The 23296-nt window shown below is 40.7% G+C and overlaps 2 protein-coding genes across 2 annotated transcripts; both read left to right on the forward strand.

Annotated features, from left to right (window-relative positions):
* Positions 1-5341: 5341 nt before the first annotated feature.
* Positions 5342-8708, forward strand: LOC133916347 (uncharacterized). The gene is made up of 10 exons (XM_062359983.1): positions 5342-5511; positions 5629-5659; positions 5763-5911; positions 6207-6298; positions 6432-6439; positions 7321-7392; positions 7473-7640; positions 7765-7860; positions 8032-8154; positions 8311-8708. The coding sequence occupies exons 1-10, from the start codon at positions 5492-5494 to the stop codon at positions 8401-8403; spliced, it is 852 nt and encodes a 283-aa protein (XP_062215967.1). The 5' UTR covers positions 5342-5491; the 3' UTR covers positions 8404-8708.
* A 1127-nt stretch (positions 8709-9835) lies between these two features.
* LOC133916348 (low temperature-induced protein lt101.2-like) lies at positions 9836-10493 on the forward strand. Its single transcript, XM_062359984.1, has 2 exons — positions 9836-10036; positions 10158-10493. Exons 1-2 carry the CDS (start codon positions 9956-9958, stop codon positions 10239-10241), a joined length of 165 nt encoding a protein of 54 aa, XP_062215968.1. The 5' UTR covers positions 9836-9955; the 3' UTR covers positions 10242-10493.
* Positions 10494-23296: the final 12803 nt, after the last annotated feature.

Genomic DNA, 23296 nt, shown 5'->3' on the forward strand with positions numbered 1-23296 from the left:
CTATAGAATGTGAGCTCAATGATGGCACACAACAGAAGGCCTCGTACTCTTTTAGGACATTGTTGAACGCCTCCGCTATGTTTGTTGTTATGATGGTGTACCTAACATGGCATTAAAAAATTTAGAAGGCCTATTTGCATAACTAGGGTTCAATATGATCATTTAAATTCTAAGTGCTAACCTAGCACCGTGAGTGTCATGGATTAGGGCCCAACGCTCCACCAGCTTCCCCGCTATCCACTGGCTAAACGTAGCACATGAACGGCTAGCGATAGTTTGTTCCCCAACCATTTGCGTTCGCAGATGGTCCTCCTGTTCTTATTGATCTGTCATTATCTTACGAGTGGTCTCATTTAACTCTATCTATATCTCGTTGAACTTTGCATGCTGGTTATGTAGACACAAACCTTTGAATCTCTTTACAAGAGATTTGCTACGGTACCTTGTGTACAGGTTCGCTCCCAAGTGGTGCATGCACCACCTTCTCTCCACATCAGGTCATGTAATGGAGTAGTTTATGCTATCATGCAGCACGTCCAACGCATGCAGAAGGCCCTTGTTGCGGTCAGAGATGATGTAAACTCGTTCTCTGTTGCCCACGACATGTGTCCTCAACAAAGTGAGGAACCACAACCATCTATCATTGTTCTTACTCTCAACCATTGCGAAAGCGAGAGAAATTATCTGATTATTTGCATCCACCGCCATTGTTGTCATAAGGGTCCCATGATACTTGCTACTCAGAAATGTGGCATCCACGCATAGAATCGGCCTGCAATATCTGAAAGCTTCGATGCATTGTCCAAAGGATCATAATAACCTAATGAGGTATCGGTCAGTGGTGATGTATGATCCATCCTCTAGCTTGATCGGCTCATCTGCCATCGCCCACTGGGTCCCTAGATTCATCATGACAATCTTCTGCTGTAGCCTCGGAGCATAGTTGTAAGACTCCTCGAAGCTTCCAAACAACATCTTCAATGCATTCTGCTTCACTCACCATGCGGTATGGTAATTGATCAGCATACACATTTTAGTCTGCACCTCCTCCATAATGGATTTTGGCGACAAATAAATGTTCGTGCCAACAAGGGTGATGAGGAGTTGGGATATAAACCTCGCATCAATGGCATGGCTCATATTCTAATAGCCTCTTTGCTGTATATATGTGTGATGTGTCTACTGATCACAAAATAGTTCTTATATTTCGGCTTATGTGCTCATACGAAGTAAGGACAAATCAGGTGCTTGATACACCTGACCTCATACTCTATAGGATTAGACCGTGCGCACTTGTGGTCCCTTCTTATCATTACAGCATAGTTGCTAATAAAGTGGATGACCTCCCCCATGTTACAAAACTATTGCATATTCTGGTATCCCTAGTTAGATAAGGTGTTATACTCAATGATGTCACAATCCAGCAAACCAACACCACAAAAGTACTGGATCACCAGTATCGGGTCATCATTGTTAGCATCTTCTTCATCCCCTCTACCACCGGCTTAATCATCCATGCATCCTGCATCTACATCAGAAAGGTCCACTCTAGCTCCCTCCCTACCAGAACTGCCCTCCCCTACATACCCTCCATCATCTTCATGCATCACCTGATGGCCTGATACTTCCACGGTAGTCACTGCATCACCATGCATCAGTCGTGGCACTATATTTACGTAACCCTCATATCAAAGTTCTCCCCTAATGCCTTGCGTGAGTACAAAGCCCATACGTTGTTCCTTCTCATCTCGAACAATGTATGGACAATGACCTAGCTGTTTGGAACAACCCGTGGCCGCACACCCTCCATGACAACATTATATGATTGCTGATTTACATGCAAAAGGCTCATAACATGTGATTTCAGGTCATCTAGGTCATTAGGCACCTCAACTGAACTCTCTATGTGCTGATAGTTCTAAATTGTTACAAGCTTCCCGTGCAAAACTGCGGGACGTTCTCCATAAAAAATATGAAAAATCATACCGTATCTGCTAAACAAAGGTACACCTAATAAAATTACTACTTAGATGTTTGCACGATACACATGCTAAATATTTAAGTAATTAACAATGCTAATTAGATGTTTACGTGCTAATTACTATTATATAATCTACTAACCTAAGCAAATAATTACTATTACACAACATCACGCTAATTACTATTATACAAATTCACACTAATTACTATCACACTAACTAAGCAAATAATCATATTCATATAATCAAACCAAGCAAATAATTGAACAAATGTAATTAAATGGATTAAACACTTTACTTACTCTAATTACTATTATTGCTGTAAGTACTAATTAAAAATATAATTTAAGTACTTATTGTATATCACGGCTACTCCTCCTCGCCTCGGGCGGATTCTCCTCTCCTCGCGCTGCTACTACTCCTCATCTCGCGTTGCTTCTCCTCTCCTCTCCTCTCCATGCGTTGCACTGTTGCTTCTCCTCTCCTATCTTCCTTCACTCGTGCTTCTGCTCTCCTCTCGCATTGCGGCTCGTGCATGCGTTGATGCTACTCCTCACAAGCGCGTTCTCATTTTATAGCAAAAAACGACAGCGCGAGGATCACTAATTACTGGGGACAACAGAGACACGAAGTGACGACGAGACGACTCGGCATGACCGCGTGCCGAAAGCAGAGACACGATATGACCGCACAGCAGGCCGGGCCGTACCGAATACGGCATTGTGCACCATATTCAGCACTCAGGTACCGAATACAGGTAATTTTCGGTACCTGAGGTGCCGAATACGACATTGTTGCCCATATTCGGCACTGGGCCCACCGTTCCAAGGTTTTTTCAGAATTTGAGGTACTGAATACGAGTGCTAGCTTTATAAATACACCGATATGTTATCTCTTTTTACAAATACGGTGAAATATGTTGCTTTTTTTTTTTTACCTGCAAACGCACATGCAACTAAAATCGCAGCGTGTTATTCATTCGTGGGCTCTCAAAGCCCAATAGCACATACGGGACGGGCTGTTAAGGCGACGCTATGCTTACTCGGGCCTCCGATCTCATTTCGTCGGTATCTTCATAACCCAATATTGTGTGCACTTCGCTGTTCTCAAATCCAAACTTAATTGAAACACGGAGAGCTGCATATGTCGAATGAAGGGTAAAAAAGAGCAAAATTAGCGGGCAAGAGTTAATGATTAAAAAATTGTACCCTGAAAAAAAAAAGAGTTTCTTTACCATCATTAGAAGGGTACCACTGATTATAACTTGAGAGGTAATAAAAATTGGTACCTGTATCAAATTTTATTACCTCATGTACCAAACTTAAGTTATAATTTTGATACCTCTTGGTAAGACCGTAAACAAGCTAAAAAACAGGGGGAGACTTCAAATGTTTGAAGGAACTCTTTGCAGATGAATGCATTAGAAATGAGATGAAGAAAAAAGCCAAGAAGTAATCCCAAGCCAAGATTACGTGATGGGTGGAAGAAGTAGGCAAAATGGTACAAGGACCATCCACTGGTATATTATGGAATATCCATCAGAATCTTCTTCCCAACTCACTTCAGAAAGAAATGGTGCCCTACCGCATCTTCCACGGCCTCAGCGCTGCCATTTCATTTCAATTATAGAGAACCCTTTAAACTCCAGAATTTAATTCCTGGGATAAAACAATAGTACTCGCCAACAGACGAATTAGGACGGCCGCACATTTAGACGGCATTATCCGTTTCACGAGCTGCTCTGTTTGTGTTTATACACCTAATTTTTTTTTTAGAAAAATCAGTTTGTGTTTGGTGTCGGTGTTAGCTGTTGCCGACCAAGTCCACTTATTTGAACTTACAATTAATCAAAACAATTCTTCCATTGTCCACTTGTACCATGATTGAATGATCAGCAAGCTTCCGGACATACATATGAAACAATTAGCGTTCAGTAAAATGTCAGTCTCGGAGTTCATATATTCAGATATACTTTGCTCTCAGTTTCAAATTACAGGAACCGAGAAAAGCATGGTGAATATATTTATAGAGAACATGTAAATTGACTCAGGCTGGAAAGTTGCTGAAGACATCCTAGAAATAGTTGTGAGAAGCTATCTAATACTAATACTTTATCGGTTTAAACCATTTGTTGCTATATATTCTTGAGTGCAAGCCTGTCAGGAAGGGGTTTATTAGGTGATGTTTGGCGATCTTCGTTGCAATCGGCTTCGGCCACTGGATCAGACAATCAACAGCCAAGACTTCGTGGTTGCGTGATAGAATGGTGCATTTCCAGGACATAAATTCCTCCTGGCCAGGTGTTTTCCCCTGGCAAAAGAACGAAAAGGGGTGGGCACAATTGTATGGGCGGCCGGGCGGACGCCAGCATCTTTTTCCATAAGCTGCAAGATACGTTACATAAAGGTAACCAGTGACGTTTGTAACTACCGCACCTCACAGCTCGCTTGATGTAGACCTATATATTTGCTTTGTTTTAAGATTCTTTGCATGTTGATCCTCCTAAAACTTCAGTTTAACACTGGAAGGATGAATCCCTTCTGCCCTGTTCTGAATTTTGATGCGTGCAATACCATCTTATATTTACTAATTGGAGGCTTCTTTTGGTGCCTCCACATTAATCCTAAGAAAATCCTAGAAATTCTCATAAAAAAGCAAAACATCCAACCGTCGAATTGATTGATTGACTAACTGTAACCATAGATCAACAATCAGAAGAAACAAAAGATTAAAAAACAAATCAGAGTCCAACTCTAAGACTACTTCTTTCCTGATCTTTCCTTCTTTTTTTTATAGATACCCTTTGTCCAACGAGATTACGTTAGTAAACTCCAACTTAGTTACTAGCAATAAACACACTTTTCCAAATCAATTAAAATATGCCAATTAAATATGCGTGTAATCAAATATTACAAAATTAAAACAACAGAACGCAAACATATTACGGATTATCACATAAAAGTAATATCAAAGAATTTATAATGTATTTCAAAAAAATAATATGAGATACGGTGACGATATTAAAAATAATAATAATTTCAAAAAATCAAGAAACAAATAAAAATCAATTTGCATAACACATAAAATGAAAATTATAAATTAGATCTATTCACAAATAATAAATATGATTTCAATATTATGAATAAAAATTATATTTATATTTTATATTCTAATATTTAAATATAAATAGCTGATGTATCTTAGCATACAATTATTATTAACACAAATATCTAAAATTCAGTTGTATGCTAAATTTCTAGCCTGTGCAATCGCACAGGTTGATGCGTTAGTATATTCTAAATGGGGGGAGCATGGGATTTCACATTTGTAGGAGGGCATCCATGGAATAAATATAAACAACAGTTTGAAGCATTAAGTATTGTTCCATGCTTTCTCCATTGCCATCTTCAACCACCAAATAGGAGGGAAACAGGCAAAAGCTCTTCCTCTCCTCCCTCTCAACAGCGATTCAGGAAGCCATCAAACTTGGCCATCTTGATACTACTTCAGCCATGGTTCAGATCAAGGAGTTGTATCCTTCCGAAATTGTTATGTTAACAGAATCTTACTTTATGTACGCAACTTTTTCTGCCCATGTTTGTGTTTCTGTATGAATTTGGGCATACCTTGACTTCAATCTTGCACAAAGCCGGATCGTCATGCCTATGTCCATGGAAGAGGTACGATGATCGAAAAGCAAAATAGAAAGTTCTCAACTGAAGTTTTGGATTCTTGTAGTTGAGTTGATAAATGAGCTGATCAAGATAAACTATTGTGTTACAGTACGAAATAGGGATCAGCTATACTATCATGAAGATGGAGCAGCAAAACACAAACAGCAAAGAGGGTGTAGAGGTACTGCAGCAGGTTCCATTTGAGGATGAGCAGCTTGGCAAGGGCCAATTCAGATCAAAAGTTTATCATTTGCAGAGGTATGTATGTATATTTATTTCATGATATAATTCATTCTTTTAAGCATATTTGTTTTAAGCAATGCTAAGATTGTTTCAGAAACATGTTTGTTAAGATTTAGGGGATAGTTATTTTATGGATTAAACTTTTTATTAACATTTTGACAAGAATAACTGAATAAACAAAGACAAAGGTAATGAAGACCATGCAAACTACTGGCAATCAGTACAGTTGTCATGCAAAATATGTAATTAACTAGGACCATGAGTTTCCAATTTATCCAATTCTGTTTGTTTAACAATTAAAAGTTTCCAGCAAAATTCCATCTTGGATGAAGGGCTTTGCGCCCGCCAGTGCTCTCACAGTGCATAATGACTCGTGGTGTGCATTTCCAAAGAGCAGAACAGGTTAGCAATTACATTTTGGCTATTTTAAAGTAGAATCTGCAATGTAATATTCGGCGGGTGAAAAATTGCGCTTAACTTTTTCCATTATGTTTTCATGTGTGCGGTGAACTCCATCTACTCTGACACGCACTAGTGACCAAGGTATTTAAAAGTACTTCTCAAAACCAGACACTTCATTTATATCTGAACTAGCGAGGTGGCCGGCCCTGTAATATTTTGTCACAATAACCTTTGATTAAAAATTAGTCTATTTAGCTTTTTTACGAGGTTAATGTCGTTTAATTACAAAATGCATAAAATTAGAAGAAGAGATAAAAATTATGTTAGCGAAAGAGAAAATTATTTATATTTCAAACTTGTACCCGAATCGTATACATATATTAGTTCGATCCGTATACGTTTTAATCAAAATTGCGTGTCAAGTGTAGGCATCCCAACAAATATAAAAAATGCCGTGTTATGTCTTGCCTACTGTGTGCCTGATGTGATGGTCTTAAGCTACACGATACTTCTTAATTTATTATCTTAGCAAAATTTTTGAAAAAAATTTCATTATTTTTTATTATGAATTTTAGCTATTCATTAATTGTATTTGCATGGACTCTTTATTTAGGTATTTGATTTTTATAATAATTTGATTTTTTTCTAAGACTATATTTGATATGGATCCTTCTCTTTTCTATTCTAACACCAATTTCAATTAGTATTAATTGTATTTTATTTGGACTGTTTATTTAGATGTTTTGCTTTTCAAACCATATGGAAATTGAACTGTGAATTTTCTATATATTTCAATTCGAATTACCTATTTATTAATCGTTGTTATGAATTCTTTGGTTTAATCTAGAGTGTTAGAGTTCATAACATGGGCATAACAATGAGTAGTCTAGATCATTTTCTTTTTTAGATTAATGTGGTAATTTTATGACTTTAAGAGCGAACTGGTGGCTCTTTTTTCTCTCAAATATTAAGATAACAGATATCTGAGAGCTAACTTGGTTGTCTTCATCATTTGTCATCAGTGCCCACTTTTCAGCAAGTGTTCATTGACCATCGACACCGTAAATAGGCCTGACAATGGTTGCTCCGAAAATGTTAGTTCACTGTAACCATCGTAAGAATATCAGTGTTTCAAAGAACAAAATACTAAGAATGTACTACTACTATACATCAGGCGCATAATTTGACCACTGAGCAATTAGCTGCAAGAGAAGTCGAGATCATCGACATCGCATCTATATCGCGAGACTACTGGAGTAAGGTTATCAGTGCTCCAAACATCAACCTGACAACCTTCAAGTCACAAAGAACAGAGCGAGGCCCTCTTCTAAAGGGATGGATGGTATGCAGTCATACAGAATTTCTCAATTAGTATCTGCCAATGGTGCTATTCAGAATCCTGTTACTGCAGTCGTCAAGTGACATACATATCACATATGCGTGTGCGTGGTTGGTGTTTCCTGCAGGATTCGTGCCGTCCGGTAATGACCACATACAAGCTGGTGATCATGGACGCTCCTATCTGGGGCTTGGGCGAACGGCTCGAAGACTGCATCATTACGGTATGTTGCGATCATGCCTTGCAGTTGTATTGGCATTCTCTGAACATCACCAGTTAGCCCGTCAGGCTGCACCTTGGCACAATGACGAAACGTTCAGAAGTTCAGAGCTTTTTTCTTTCCTTCTGAGTTTCAGAAGTTCAGGGCTAAACGCAGCCGATTCCGTCCTTGCAGGGGGAGAGGGCGCTGTTCTTGGCGTGCCACCGGCTGTGCTTCGCGTGGATCGACGAGTGGTACGGCATGACCGTGGAGCAGATCCGACAGATGGAGCGGCAGACTGACATGCTGCTCAAGAAGGTCAGTGTCTCGTACAAGCTAAAATCACTCGAGCGTTGTCCCGGTATATCACACCAGCTATATAATTACTGGAGCTATGCCGCGATGGAGCACTTCTGAAAATTGTCGGTTCTGACTGAACTTCTGATACGTTAATTCGCTGATGTGCCACTGCAGACGCTGAAAAAGCCTGGGAAGGCCGGGAGCAAGCACGAGGGCAAGAGGAAGACTCTCAAAGATGAGATCGCGGTTGTGGGGAGCTGCACTTAGTGCTCCTTTCATGCGATGATCCATTTGATTCGGGTGGCTTGGCTGAATCATACTAGATGCGATATCTTAGGCCTGACGGCATCAGCGCAGCGAGGTCGCATAAATCCGATGCGCTGTAAATGGGATAGTTTAGATTGCTCCAAACAAAAATGGGATAGTTTAGGCGTGTCTTGAAATCTGGCAAAATTACGGACTGTACATATGCATCCACGGACGATGCTGTCTGTCTGTGTACACTCTAAGGCATTCATGGACGGCCTTAAACCTAAAATATCGAATATCCAAATGATTCTTCAGATCCAAAATTGCATGCTCAAGCACCCATAAAAAATGCTGTTTGTTCAGAGTTCAGTATGCCAGTTGGTCTTTTCTCAGCGGAAGTTTGCCGATTAGTCCATCGGATCTGATGCTTGTTCATACTTCCAAGTGAATTTCGTTCGGGTTTTCTTTCCCACTTGCGAGTAAATATGGGCCGCGGGCACCTGTGCAGGATGGGGAAAGGCAACTCCATAAAGAGTGTGGACATATAAGTTATTTCCTCCGTTTATTCCTTCTACATGATATTCATTTATTTGTTGATTTTTTTACGTATCTTATGATTTTTTCACATATATCTTCAAAATGAATTTCAACGCAGATAAAGAGTCTTGATAGTTCATACGGCCAGTGAAATTTTACCCTCTGTGCAAGTTACTCCTGTTGCAATGCTTTTGTAAGGGCCAGTCAGGCACCACGGGTAAGGCCCGCCCCCATTTGAAGATTAGGCCCGGCCCACTGAAGCGCATCAATGCCATCGCCAACCGGTGCGCAGCGGTAGATTGCTAGTCTACATTCCACAACAGCACGACTACAGTTTCAACCCTCCGGCGCTCATCACAATCGTGAACCCATTTGATCACGAGTGGAGAATCGTGACGTATATGACTGTATATAAACTGTAATAAAACGCATCACATTAACCACACGAACTCAAGAGTCATGCATGCCTTGTACGGCGATAAAGACGAACCGCCAGCTGTGGCTACTGCAAAAGGCAAAAACAAATCGCCCGCAAACTCTCCAAACCCACAGTGTTTAGGCCCCTGTTACGATCGTATCATATCAGCAAACAGCCAAGCTAGCCTACTCGTCTCGGACCCATTTTTTAGAGTAAGAGACTGTCGGTGTACGTCCTACTTGTACTCTGGAAAAAAGGGCCACGGAGCCACGGCGGATCACACAGAAGGCACCAGAAAGGGCCACTGAAAGCAGCGTTTGCCCGCGTCTGATCCGCACAGTTCCAGTGCCCGAGTCCCGCACGCAAGAACCGCCGACGTGGGGCGCAACCGCCCCTGCCTCGTGCCACCCCCGGGACACGTACCCTCTCCCGACCGAATGGGCCGGGCAGTCGCCAAAAAACTGCCGCGAATTCGCTATATAAACGGGCCGTGTGCCACCTTCAATCAGGCACTTTGGATTGAGCGTAGTTAATCCCAGACGAATTTTCAGAGTGAGAAAAGAGGAGGGAAGAAAGCATTCTGGAAAGGGAGCAGATTTAGACAGTGAGTGAGCCATGGCGTCGGCGACGTTCCTGGAGGTGCTCCTCGCCATCTTCCTCCCGCCCGTCGGCGTCTTCCTGCGTTACGGCTGCGGCGTAAGTGAAACTGACGATATATTTATTACATGAACCAGTTCTACAAGCATAGGTTCTTCTTGCGTATACGCTGTGTTGTGCTTTTTTTTTTTTAATGACATGGATGGTGCGCATGATGCAGGTGGAGTTCTGGATCGATCTCGTGCTGACAATACTCGGGTACATACCGGGGATCGTCTACGCGTTGTATGTGCTGGTGGCTTAGGGAGTATGGCGTTTGCAGAGACAGCCCTGGGCGAGAACAAGTGTGCAAGAGCAACCGATGCTGTCGAAGAGTAAATGTGTGGTTTGTTCATGTGTGTGTGTGCCGGTAATGTGGATTTTCTGTGGCGATTCGTATGGTCTCATCCTCTGGAAGGGATGTGTGTGTGGATGATGTGGACTATTATGTCTTGTAAGGTTGTGTAATTGGTTCTTTCAGACATCTTTGCCGAGTCTATTGGACTATGTTGCAATTGCTCTGTGGTCATTTAGTGCCACTGTTTCTTGTCTAGTTTTATCTGTGAGCGTGACTTGCTATATACCGGGCCCGTAGATGAGCAAATTCAGGGTGCCCGACGGAACAGGACCTCCAAAATTAGGGGCCCAAAAAAATTACGTAAGTACTAGTACTTAGCATGAGTTAATAAGATAATATACCATTTTAGTATAAAGCGGGAATATAGTTCTTTCAGGGACCCTGCCTCCAGGGTGACTCCTCCCTCCATCAGCGTCAACGTTCGAGAATAAGGCCGTCGTGCTAGCGATGGGTTTGAAGTTAGGATGTCGCAGCTGTGTTTGCCTGGCCAGCCTTGGGTCGGCGGGCTCGACAGGGGGCTTTGTAGTCGGGGTGGGGAGCTCTGGGTAGAGGAGTTGCAGGCCAAGCTTTGCCTAACTGTATGCTGGTGTCGATGACGTTGGTATTTTTAGGGACTATTCCTTCCTTGTGGCTACTTAGGTGAAAATTCTGATCGGTTCTCTGGTCGAGTGATGATGGTGTCATCGTTGCTCTCTTTTCGAATGCGTTGTCTCGGATGGCTATCGTGCCCTTCAGTATCTGCATATTTCTTTGTAGATATTGCTCCTACTTCCTCGGTCTGTGACGACTCTTCTTGCTGGATTGACGCTTTATGATAACGATTTAGGAGCAGGTCTTTGCTGGCCGAGTGAGGGAGATGCGGCGCGGGAAAGGCTCTGCTGATCAAGTTGAGAGGGACACGGTTGTCTGGTTGATTAGCGCGTGAGTTGAGTTGGGTTAGAGCTGTCTATCAGGTTGTACCTTTTGGTATATGGGTTTATTTCGAATTGAGATCATATTATCATATCAGTGTTGTTTGCCAGTATCTTCAAATCTTGCCGTTGTGAGATTTTTAGCTCCGGTTTTCTTTAAAACTGAGTCAACTTAGCTATTTAGTTTTTCTTCTTCTTTTTAATATAATATAATGATATATAAATCTCCCCGTATTCGAGAAAAAGAAAGGTCTATACCATGTGTTGTATCTTTGTCTCTTCATAATCTTAGACACGAGTGAATGCACAACACGAAGGGAAAGCTTGCAGCAGCAACCACCGCTCTCTCCATTTAACAGGCTAACGGCCCTTCTCCTCACAAAGCTCTCTCCCTCATGGACCGCACATCCTCCTCGGCGAGCTCCCCGTCGAACGCCTATGGTGCTTCTTCTCCTTAATCCGAATTTTTAGACTTCAGGTCTACAACTCTACAAATCGCATCAAGTACGTGAAAATTAATTTCTCCCCTCCTAATTTCCCCAAAAATGACAATCCATCCCCTCTCCTCTTGTCTGTTCATTCTATGATTCTTACTGAGCTCAGATTGGGGGCATGGGGCTACGATGATTGGTTGCTAACCTGCCAAGGAAGAGGTGTGCGATCAGTCATCAGTGCAGCCACGGGCTCCGAATTTCTAGACTTCAGGTCTGCAACTCTACATCGCAAATCGCATCAAGGTACGAGCAGATTTCTTTTCTTTTCTTGCTGGCATGAGCTTCCTGATGTCGGAATCTTCATTTTCAGACATGAGTTCTGTTCTATTTGTGAAAGAGGAATTTTTATTTTCTCATCATATCTTCTAGAATTAGGAAATATGATTTTGGATATGAAGAGTGTAAGAGGAAAAAAAAGATTTGAAGAGCTAGCTCATACTCAAAGGGGTGCTCTTGACAGATTTGTTGTAAAAGGATCTCAAATTACTTCTGAAAATCAAACTTGTGATGCTAATGTTGACAGGGTCATGGCAATGACGCTAACAATGCTGAGGCTCACATAGCATAAATTGATTCGGGACCAATTAATCCTGATAACAATGTTGATGAAATTAGCGGTAAAACAGATGATTTTGACGGAAGCATGGATAGGTCATCTAGTACTGAAAGTAACAATGATATGGATGCTTCTTTTCAGCCTAATATATTTGATCTAAGAAATTGGAATGCATTTGATCCTAAATTTATTTGATATTTTGGTCCAAAAGGGTCTAAAAAAGCTTTGTGGATTCAGAAAGGCCCTAAAGATAAGACTCTTTATAAGGTTTTCTACAGTACAATACACTAGAGTTCTATCAATGGAGAGAAGTGCGATAGAGATGATTTGTATATTGCAAAGAGCTCGATAGAATATTTTATTTATGCTGAAAATTATTTAGAAGGGGGCATGGAAAAGATCCGTTAGCAAATGAGGATTTCAATGATTGGCCACATCTTAGCACTAGACTTAAAAGAGCATGAAACTAGTGCAGAACATGATTTGAATATGACCATATGGTATGATTTGTGTCTCATGATGCAAAAGAATCAAACTATTGATAAAGTTGCTTAGCGAGAACTTGAGAAGGAAAAGGACCATTGGAGAAAAGTTTCGTTTAGAATTATTTTGATTATGAAATTTCTTGCAAAACATAATCTAGCATTTCGCGGTACTAATGGCAAGTTGTACCAAGATAGTAATAGAATTTTCTTAGGCATGGTTGAAATGTTGGTTGAATTTGACCCAATTATCCAAGAGCATGTTCATCGCATCACAAATGATGAGATTCAAGTCCATTACCTTGGTCATGGCATCCAAAATGAGTTAATAAATTTGATTTTTTCAGCAATCGGGTCTGAAATTATTAGAAAAATAGAAGAATCAAAATATTTCTCAGTTATACTTGACTGTACCCAATGCAAGCCACCAAGAATAATTGTTTTTGATCATAAGATATGTTGATATTCTATTTGCATTGAAGAATTCTTTTTAGGTTTTTTTGGATATAAATAATACCACTGGATAAGGACTCTTTGATGTTTTATAAAATGAATTGAAAAATCTTGACCTTGATCTAGACAATGTGAGAGGACAAGGCTATGACAATTGGTCAAATATGAAAGAAAAAAATCAAGGGGTACAAGAGAAACTCTTGGATATAAATCCTAGAGCTTTTTATTCTACTTGTAGTTGTCATAGTCTTGATTTAACACTATGTAATATGGAAAAAACTTGTGGTAAAGCAAAAGATTTTTTTGGAGTTATACAATGTATCTATACAATATTTGCTAATTCTACTAAGAAATGACAAATTTTGAAAGATAACATGGTAGGATTGACTCTCAAGTCAATATCATCTACTCATTGGTAGAGTCATGTTGATAGTGTTAAGGCTATAAGGTTTCAAATTTAGGAAATAAGGGAAGCTTTACTCCAAGTAGCTAACAATGATAATGATCCAAAAACAAGTAGTGAAGCTACATCCTTGGCGAGCAATGAACTTGGTGACTTTGATTTTTTAGTGGCAATAATCATCTGCTATGAAATATTATTTGCTGTTAATTTGGTCAAGAAGTAGTTACAAGCAAATGATATGCTTATTGATATTGCAATTGATAAAGTACAAGGGCTAATTTCCTTTTTTGTAAGTACAGATAAACTGGTTTTTAGATGTATTAGAAACTGCAAAAGAAATTGCACTTGAGATGAATGTTAATCCAACATTCCCTACCAAGCGTAAAATCAAAAGAAAAGGACAATTTGACGGGAGTTCTGATGATGTATCTATTCCTTCACAATCAGTAGAGGAGTCATTTAAGGTCAATTATTTTATACGTGTTGTTGATCAAGCTATCACTTCACTTACTAGGAGGTTTGAACAATACCAGGGGCACCAAAATACTTTTGGTTTATTGTTTACTTCGCATATATCATGCTCCTTGGATGATAAGAGTTTGTTATCTTCTTATGGTCATCTTGAGGCTACACTTAAGAGTGGAGAATATTATGACATTGATGGCAAATAATTGTATGTGGAGTTAAAGTTCATCCAAGATTTCATCTCTAAGAAAAATTTGGACCCTCTTAATATCCTAAAGTTTGTGAAAAGGCTAGGTTATACCGTTATTGCATATAGAATTTTGTTAACCATTTCTGTGATTGTTGCATCTGTAGGAAGTAGCTTTTCTAAACTAAAGCTGTTAAAGTCCTACTTACGTTCTACTATGACACAAGAAAGACTCAATGAATTGATAACGATAACACTGAAAGTGATATTTTAGATAAGATTAATTATGAAGATATAATCGAAGATTTCATTTCAAGAAATACTAGACGGATGATGCTTTTCAGCAGAAGTTAAGATATCGGTTAGTGTGAAGGCTACCTTTACCCTTTTAGCATAAATGTTTAATGTAATTCTTAGTATTGTGATTAAGAAAAGCATATTTTTTTTACTCCTCTCAAGAAAAACATATATGTTATAATTATGGCGATATAAAAATGTATTTTGGTAATGGCATTTCTTAGGCACAGGGCCTCATTTTATGTTTCGCACGAGGGCCTCAAATTCTTGGGTACGGCCATTACGAATTTCCAGATTTTTTTTTTTTTTTGAGATGAAGGAATTTGCAGTTTGATCGCTCGGAATTATGAAGGAGGCAATCCCGATAAGACGATAAAGGTGTTTGGGACCTTTAAATTACGGCTGGGAAAGGCTAGATTTGCGCTAGAGTTCTTTCTGTTTTGGACAAAATTCCAGCTCATGAACCTGTCGGTGGTTTTGCCACCGGTCACCGTGCACATCCGTTGCTACAATTTTTTATTTATATGTTTTTATTTTCAGAATTAGCAAAAATATGGGTCCATTTTAGAAATTAACAAAACATGAATAAAAATTACCCATGGGCGATATGTCGATGTGGCAGAGAAGGATTGCAAAGGCTCTTCTCACCCATCCAATGGAAGAGAAGTAATTCTCTCCCACTTGGTGGGCTAGAAGTGTTTTTAAAAAAAAAAATTGTACATCCTCCATTTCTTAAACTGCAGTCATATGAAGATTCCATATATTACTTTAAGAAATTTAAGTTTTATGAAGAGGAATAGAATCTGGTATTTTACTCACATATACATGCCTAGGGTTATTATAAAGATCATGGTACATAATTTCTACTGTGTGGTACATGATTTTGAATATTAGAATATTGGGGATAGAACAAAATTTCTACTGTGTGGATTGGGGATATTTTCACCTTCTCGCATACATCGCTTCGCGCTCCTTTTCTTGGAAGCGTAGGAGAGCCTAACACCTCTAAGGTTTGTCCTCCTGCCTCTTTAATTCCTCCTCTCGAAGGCGGTGTTCCTCCTCCCACCTTTGAAGCTCTTCAGTCTGTCGCTTGCATGCCTATTCTCACCATTGACATTCCTCATGTCGCACCTAACGTGCCTCCTGCCTCTGGCGTGCTTCTTCCATCATAAGTTTGTACTTCCCTTTGGTTTTGACCTCTCTAATTCACCCCCATGTCGATCTATTGCTTGAAGCGACAAAGTTGTCGTTGATAAACGTGGTGTAAGGAGTGTAGTTTAGAATATGAAATTGGAAGCCATGAAAGAGTCGGAAAGGAGGGGATAATATGAAATCAAGTTCTATCCCGGGACACCGAAAGAACCTCCGACTAAAAGTCTTCCCATCGAAAGACGTCGCCATTCGGGCTTGGTGGCCATACAAGCACAATGGACAGTCATGCCAATATGGCACTCCGAGGGGTTATTTCTACATGAATCTTTGGCACCCTGGTATGATGTAATAACACAATTTTACATTGGTAAATTAATAGTTAGTAAATTAATTAACAAAAATATTAATGAAGCAATTATACATAAGTAGTTAAATGAGACTTATAATTAATTTAAGGTCATCCTAAATAAATAGAAAACCGAGAAGACCTTGTGCTAAAGGACATTTCTTTTTGTGTTTTTGTCACCCTGTTTTCGTTCTTCCTCTGGGCTGAGCCAACACTTTCTACCCCTCCTTCCTTTCATTTTCTATTTGCATAGAACAATTGCTTAGAGTCCTCTGTTGCAATGCTAATAGGGGAGTGAAGTTGAAAAAAAGAAATCGTATGTACGGTACAAACAAACAAAGTAGAATAATATGTACAAAATATATGATACAAACTAGTCCCTAAATTCGTTCCCACTTTGAGGCGATCCCCCTAAGCATCCCACTTCTCGCCAGCTTGTTGTCTCATGCTCTCATGTGATCCGCTGAGTACGTGAGAGGGTATGGCAAGATCACTGTTCACGTAGGGTGGCCGCTAGGAGTAGGCATCACATACTCCTCCTGTGACTGATGCGTTAGTACAGGAGGTGTGCCGCCTAACTGGGACAGGCAATTGTTAGATTTGTTTCATCCTATCGCTCGTCCAATAAGCGAAAAGTTTTGCTGGCCCCACCAATGGTGCGGGAGGGGGACTATTGTTACCCGTTAGGTGGGCGATTTTTTGAACTTGTTGCTCGTCTAGCAGGCGATACCTTTTCTGGCCCCCACCAAGGGCGGGGGGAGGGGGCATTGTTGCCTGCTGAGCGGGAGATTTTTAACTTATCGCCCGCCCATCGGATGAAACCTTTTTCCTTTCTGTGGCAACCGAGTAGACCACTGTGATATCTCCTCGCTCTCTGAAGGGTGATTTTTATATATCTCGCCTACTAAAAAGACGAGAAGAGCATATTTTTGCTAATTTTGAAATGAACGTATATTTATGCTAATTTCAAAAATAAGAATTTATAAATAAAAAAAATCGGTGCCTACGTCCGTCGTTTCTGTCGAAGAAATGGCCAGACGCGGCCCGGCCACCCGTCCGTGCTGGCTAGGTCAGCAGGCCAGGTCGGCCTTGACAGCGATAGCATGAGCCCACCGGCACTACTTCATCACCCATCGCGCGTCCGGCGATGCGTCGCTTCCCTCCTGCCTTTTCTTCTCGCCTAGACGACGATGACAGGCTAGACAACAGTGACAATCGCGTGCACTTGAGCAGGTGACACAAGACGAATGGTCCTCGTATCCTTAGGTTCTTCATGAGCAGTGACATAGGCATCCCACCAGCCTGCGGTAGATCCCATCAGCTGGTGTGAAGTAAACAAAACTTTCTCTCTGATGTTGCACTAAGAGATTGAAAGCTTCTTCTCAATGACCTTGAGCCAGTCATCAGCATCCATAGGTTCAGCAGCATAAAAGAAGTTAGGCGACTTAGTCCTTTGGAATTCTCTGAGCTTGTCACAGTGTTGGTATTGCGGTGCAGGGGCGGCGAGGGTATTCTGCTGCATATGGGCCATTGTCTGGGCCACTCCTTGTAGAATCTGTGTTTGTACTGCCAAAAGCTGCTCAAGGAAAGGCTGCCAAAAGCATCCTATTTATCCATACGATTCATTAGACTTCCCTCTCCTAGAAACATCTCCACATGTTTCCTAACTACCTGAAACCACTTCAGGTTCCCAAACCATCCGACTTGATACCCATCATAGGTAACAAAGAACCATCCAACCAAACTAACTAATCCAAACCAACTAATCATGTAAGGATCCAAGTCTCTTATGACCGTGAGCACGACTGATATATCAGATTGTACACTCTGTAGAGGTTATCTAGCTTTCTCCACGAGTCATTTTTTCCTTATTGATGTTTCCATGAAACACTTAACACACACCCATAGTGTGTTGTCCGAAAAATCATTACAAGGCCGTTACAAAGTTTCATCCAGTATGTGCATGCCCACTTACCACTGTCAAAGTGGTTTTCATGCCACCCAGAAGTCCCCTTTTGCACCTTGTAGCTCCAGCAAGATTTCACTCTTTCCTTCCACTACACATCCCATACCACTAACCAAATAGTTCTGGCCTTATCCATCCCCACACATCCACTATTATGTTTTGGCATGCACAACACTCGAATCAACTAATTAATAGGTTAAGCATGCCACATACCAGGTCTTGTGGTTGGTATGATACTTCTTGGGTTATCGCTCCATGAACCGGTCCATATTTAGGTCACTTGAGCAATTGCCAAACCAACAATATAACTGTAACCATCATCACTAGCATATCTTTGCTCAAGATCTAAGGTTTCATGTATATGAAATATGGTACTATATGTAAATAAGATTCAGAATTAATAGCATGCATATTTGGAATAAAAAACATATTTAAAAAAACGAGGATCATAATGTCTAAGGGCATTTGCCTCTTCCAACTTGCTGCTCAGACTCTTCAAAGACTTGGTCATGGAGATTCTCGAACTACTCCTCGTTTGCTCTCAAAACACACCAAAAAAAAGCACATAATAAAACTAACTAGAAACAGTATACCAAACAATAGCTAACATCCATGAAAAAAGTACTAAAAGATAGTACATGCTGCTACGAACACAAGAGCACAAAAATCATCTTAATCGGAGCTAAAATGAGAAAGTTATGCTAAAAATAAGTTTAGGGTTAAATCTGTAAAAGAAAAGGACTTGTTTTGAATAAAACAGAGAGGATAGGGGCCTTTTTATAAAAATAGAGGAACCTATTTGTAAATAAAAAAAGTTTAGGGACTAAACTATAAAAAGATAGGGTTTTGGTAAATATCGAGAAATTTAGGGGATAAAGTGAAAAATTGCCAATTTTGCCGAATTAAAAACAATTAGAATTAACTGGGTAAAGGCTCTGCTGACGTGGCTTGATACGTTGGCTCTTAGGCTGAGGTGGTTGTTGACATGGCGGGCTGAGGTGTCACAAGTGCTGACTGAGCTTATGCAACCACGTGTCATCATGTGATTGGGTGGACAAAGAGGTATTCTAGATCTAATCTGGACCGTGGCTTTTAGATTAGACAGTGGATGAGAGAGGAGAGGCAATTGGCGCCGACAACGGTGGAAGGGGAACAGCTGTGGCAGAGGTCTTAGCACGGCGATGCTTCACCTAATTTTTACCAGTGCGACGCCAAGGCAGGCTATGGTCGACAGCGAGCGACGGAAAACATCACGGAGGCTAAGGCTTTCCCGTTTGAGAGGGAAGGGGTCCTTACCGAGGCTCACACGAGCGCGTCCACAGGACTCAACGGCAGTGCAACTCGACGAGAGACGGAGAAGCTCTTTCGACGACCGATGGGTGACAAGGAGGGGTCTACGAGCCGGTCGGTGAGGGCAGAGCAACTCCGGAGCAGTGACGACGCGAGCTCAGCGAGATCGGCAATGGAGATAGGTGGCAGGGGGCTAGGGTTTGACAAAATAGATCAAAAGAAGGGGGCGTGCGGGCTTATAAAGGCGGGGAGAACACGAGGGAATCAGATAGGCTTGGGGGTTGTTAGGATACGGGCTCGCGAGAGCGGCGGCGTTCGTATCCGGAACAGGTGACACAGAGTCTAGCTTAGGCGCGAGGAGTAAGACGACGCACGACCCGCGCATCAGAGGAAGAAGGGAGGTGGGGATCGGTCAGGCGCCAACAGAGGGAGGCGGGGAGGAGCGGCTAGGCCAGCATGTGACCCAGGCGGGAGGGGAGGCCAAGAGATGGAGAGAGGAGAGTGGGCTCAGTCTGGGAGAAGAAAGAAGAGTGGGCCGACAGGAAAAGGAAGAAAAGAAAAAGAAATTTGGCCTAGAAAAGAAAAGAGATTTTCTTTTTATGAGACATTTTCAAACTTTTTTTTTTCCAAAATTCAAACAGCACGCCTCGAGGTTTTCAATTTTTTTTACATAATAAAACCTTAATGCACCTATTCAGCATAAATGTATACAACCAAGGTATAACCTTTGGCAAAATTAAATTTATTTTTAAAAATAGGTTTTAACCTTTTTTATTTAGTTAAACCCTAATTAAATTCTAAGAAAATTTTAAAGAATTATAAAAACCAGGGTGTTACATTAGTACTTAATGTATTAAATGTAGGTGTCACCATGTTGGCCGAACCCAAATTGGCTCGTTTATGGGTTTGTTTCATCGGCATATTTTGTTGTGTAGGCAAAGGTGTTATAAATTCTGCTGATGAACCTAAATGTACTTTCTGAAATTGGTTATTACCATTGGAATTAGAGGTGCTAGCATCATGCAATTGTGGATGTTTTTACTTTTTCATCTTGCAATTCAATTACCAAAGTCCTAACACAATTAGATAGCACATGATCTAGACTTTTCACCAATATTTTAAAATTATTAAACATAGCAGTACCAACAAATTGATCAACTATATGTGCAATGTGTTCTTGTAAATCATGAGTGGAATCACTTACATTAGTCTTTACCTCAAGCTTGGCGTGCACGATCGACATAGGATTGCTCTTCTTGATGACGCTTTGTCTTGTTTTCTGATAGCAAGCAAGCATCATCTTCTCCACCTCCTACTTTTGGCTTTAATAGCTTGGCGATCCTCCTCGGGAAGCTCCTCAAGCGTCGGCGATATGATATTATCCATGTTGATTTCAGCTCCCTCCTCTTTAGACATGGTGCAGTAGTAGCTTGGTCATGAAGTAGACATCGAAACCCTAGGTGAAGGTATTGAGGGAGAATCGTCGTTCTCCAGCGGAGTCGCCAATTTATGTAGGGTGAGGAATTTGGCAATCCCACGTAACACATAGATCCGTCCTAGATAACTATCGATTTTCACAGCGACACGTGACTTGTTTACAAGCAAACAAGCAAAGAATTTCGACCGGCAAGTTTGGGAATCTACGCCCAAACAATTTACGAGAAAATCAACAAAGAACTACCATGGGGTTTCAAAGTAGTAGCAAAGAACTACTTAAAACTACCATAAAGTGCATAAAAGTAAAGTAGAACGAAAAGTAGCAATAGTTGTGATTGACTGAGTTGTTTTTTTCAATCGACCGCCACCCTCAACTATTTATAAGGGAGATGTGTTCTTGGTCATAGGAAATCAAAGTAGGACTCTATTCTAACCCTAAACACGTCCTGTTCGGCTAAAAATACGAAAGAAATCTGAGCAAATCTTTGAATCTAAACCGACTCGGATTTGGTTTGAACACCGAATGTTCCGGCGAGAACAGATTTCTGAACACCGGTCCTTCCAGCGAGTTTAATTCGGTTGGAACCCTAAACTGCGTCTTAACATACATCGAATATTCTGATGGCCGAAATGAACTCACCGGAGACTACACCGGATGGATTTCCAGAGTGTCAATTTTTGAGAAAAAAAATCCACTTGCATGCCACACGTTTGCATGTGTACTGATATGCAGTGTGCAGCATTGCACCCGCACACTGCATATCAGTACATGCACTGGGCAAACGCGGCAGGGGTACTAAGATCATCTCCAAAGGGAGTCCTTTCGTGGACAAGAATTCATTCGTGAAGGAATTTTTGTTTCTTTCAGTGCTCCAACGATTTTTCTTCAAGATTCTTGTCACGAAGGAATTATTAAGATCATTCCCTCTATAACAGGACTCTCTCTCCTTTTCTATATGAATTCTTTTAAAGAGAAACTGTTGAAGATTAAAAAAATAAAGAAAATAAGAATAAGAAGGAAAGGAAAGGAATGGAATATAGTTAGAGAAAATAACACAGGCGGGAGGCCTCGAAACGACGCCCATTTGTATGTTCGTATCCAACGTAGCGGCATGCATGACTCGATCGCTATGATGCAGACAAGAGCAGATGAAAGTATGAGAAGCTGGGAGAGAAGCTGAGACAGATGGGCAGATGGTCCAATCAGATGGATGATAAGTTGCAGATCTCCTTCCTGTCCATTATGGCTGCTGGCCAGCTTGCTCACACATGTGCACGCAGTGCACCATCTGGGTGGTGGGTTTATTGTACTTAGATATGTTCATTAAGGCTTAGCTCTCGGCTCCACTCTAATTTGAAGTTTGTACGTCACGCGGAGGTGGTTTGTAAGTGTCTGTTTATTTCAATTAAGGATTATAAAAAATAACATATAGGTTATAGATCGTAAAGAATTGAATTGTAAAAGACTTTTAGATTGTGAATTCTAAATTTTTTTGATGGATAGTTCAGTAAAATAGACATTCACTATCTATAAAAAAAGAGAGAGTGAAATCAGCTTCTTGCTTTCAATTGAATTATAAAAAACTATGATAAAAAAATTATTTATTTATTTTAATTTTAGATTATAAAAACTGAAAGAACTAAAGCAAGACAGAGCATTGGCGACCATAGGATCATGTATTTAGGTATGATTATCACTGCTCTAGCTTCGGACTACACCTTTGATTTAAAGTTTGTTGATTAAAATAAAATTATTTAAGAATATGTTTTTAGTGTAAAATATAAATAGAATATCTCACACAAACATATTTGGTGTAAAGATGGCTAAGTGGGCCGAGCCAAATGGGTCGGCACGAGGCACGACCATTTTGGCCCGGCTTAGGCACGGCACGGCACGATGGCTAACGGGCCGGGCCGGCATGGCACGACTACTTAGGCCAGAGTCGCGGCACGGCACGGTACGGTCCGTTTAACTGTTTATATTTTTTAGTATTTTATATAATTTGTTTAGATTTAATACCATATAGGATATGTGGTGCAATGATAGTATTTTTGACTCTCAAATAGAAGGTCGGGTGTTCGATTCCGAGTGAAAGCAAGTTTTTGTGATTTTTTTAATTTTCCACGAGCTGACGGGCAAAAAAAATCATCGAACCTACCATACCGTGGACGGGCCATGCCTCAATGAGCCCGTACCGTGTCGGATCGGATCGCCCATTTAGCCATTTCTGATTCGGTGTAAGTGAGCTTTAACTCTAAAAATTATTTAAACTAAAAAAATATATATCTTCTTCGAGCTAGAGCTTTACCGAATAAACACTTAACACATTTGCGTCCATGATCCAGCCATCCCTCTTCCTCATCAAGCTTCGCTGTTCTTACATGCAAGTGCACCCTTTATAAACTCTCAGTAGAAACTACGTACTGGCTAGAATATAGGTACGTGGCTAAATTAGGCAGTGTACCCGCCAGTGAGAAGTTTGCGAGGCTCGGAAATTACCAGTTCACTTTGGAGCTACACAG

This window comes from Phragmites australis, chromosome 4 (genome assembly GCF_958298935.1).
Source record: "Phragmites australis chromosome 4, lpPhrAust1.1, whole genome shotgun sequence".
NCBI classification, from domain to species: domain Eukaryota; kingdom Viridiplantae; phylum Streptophyta; class Magnoliopsida; order Poales; family Poaceae; genus Phragmites; species Phragmites australis.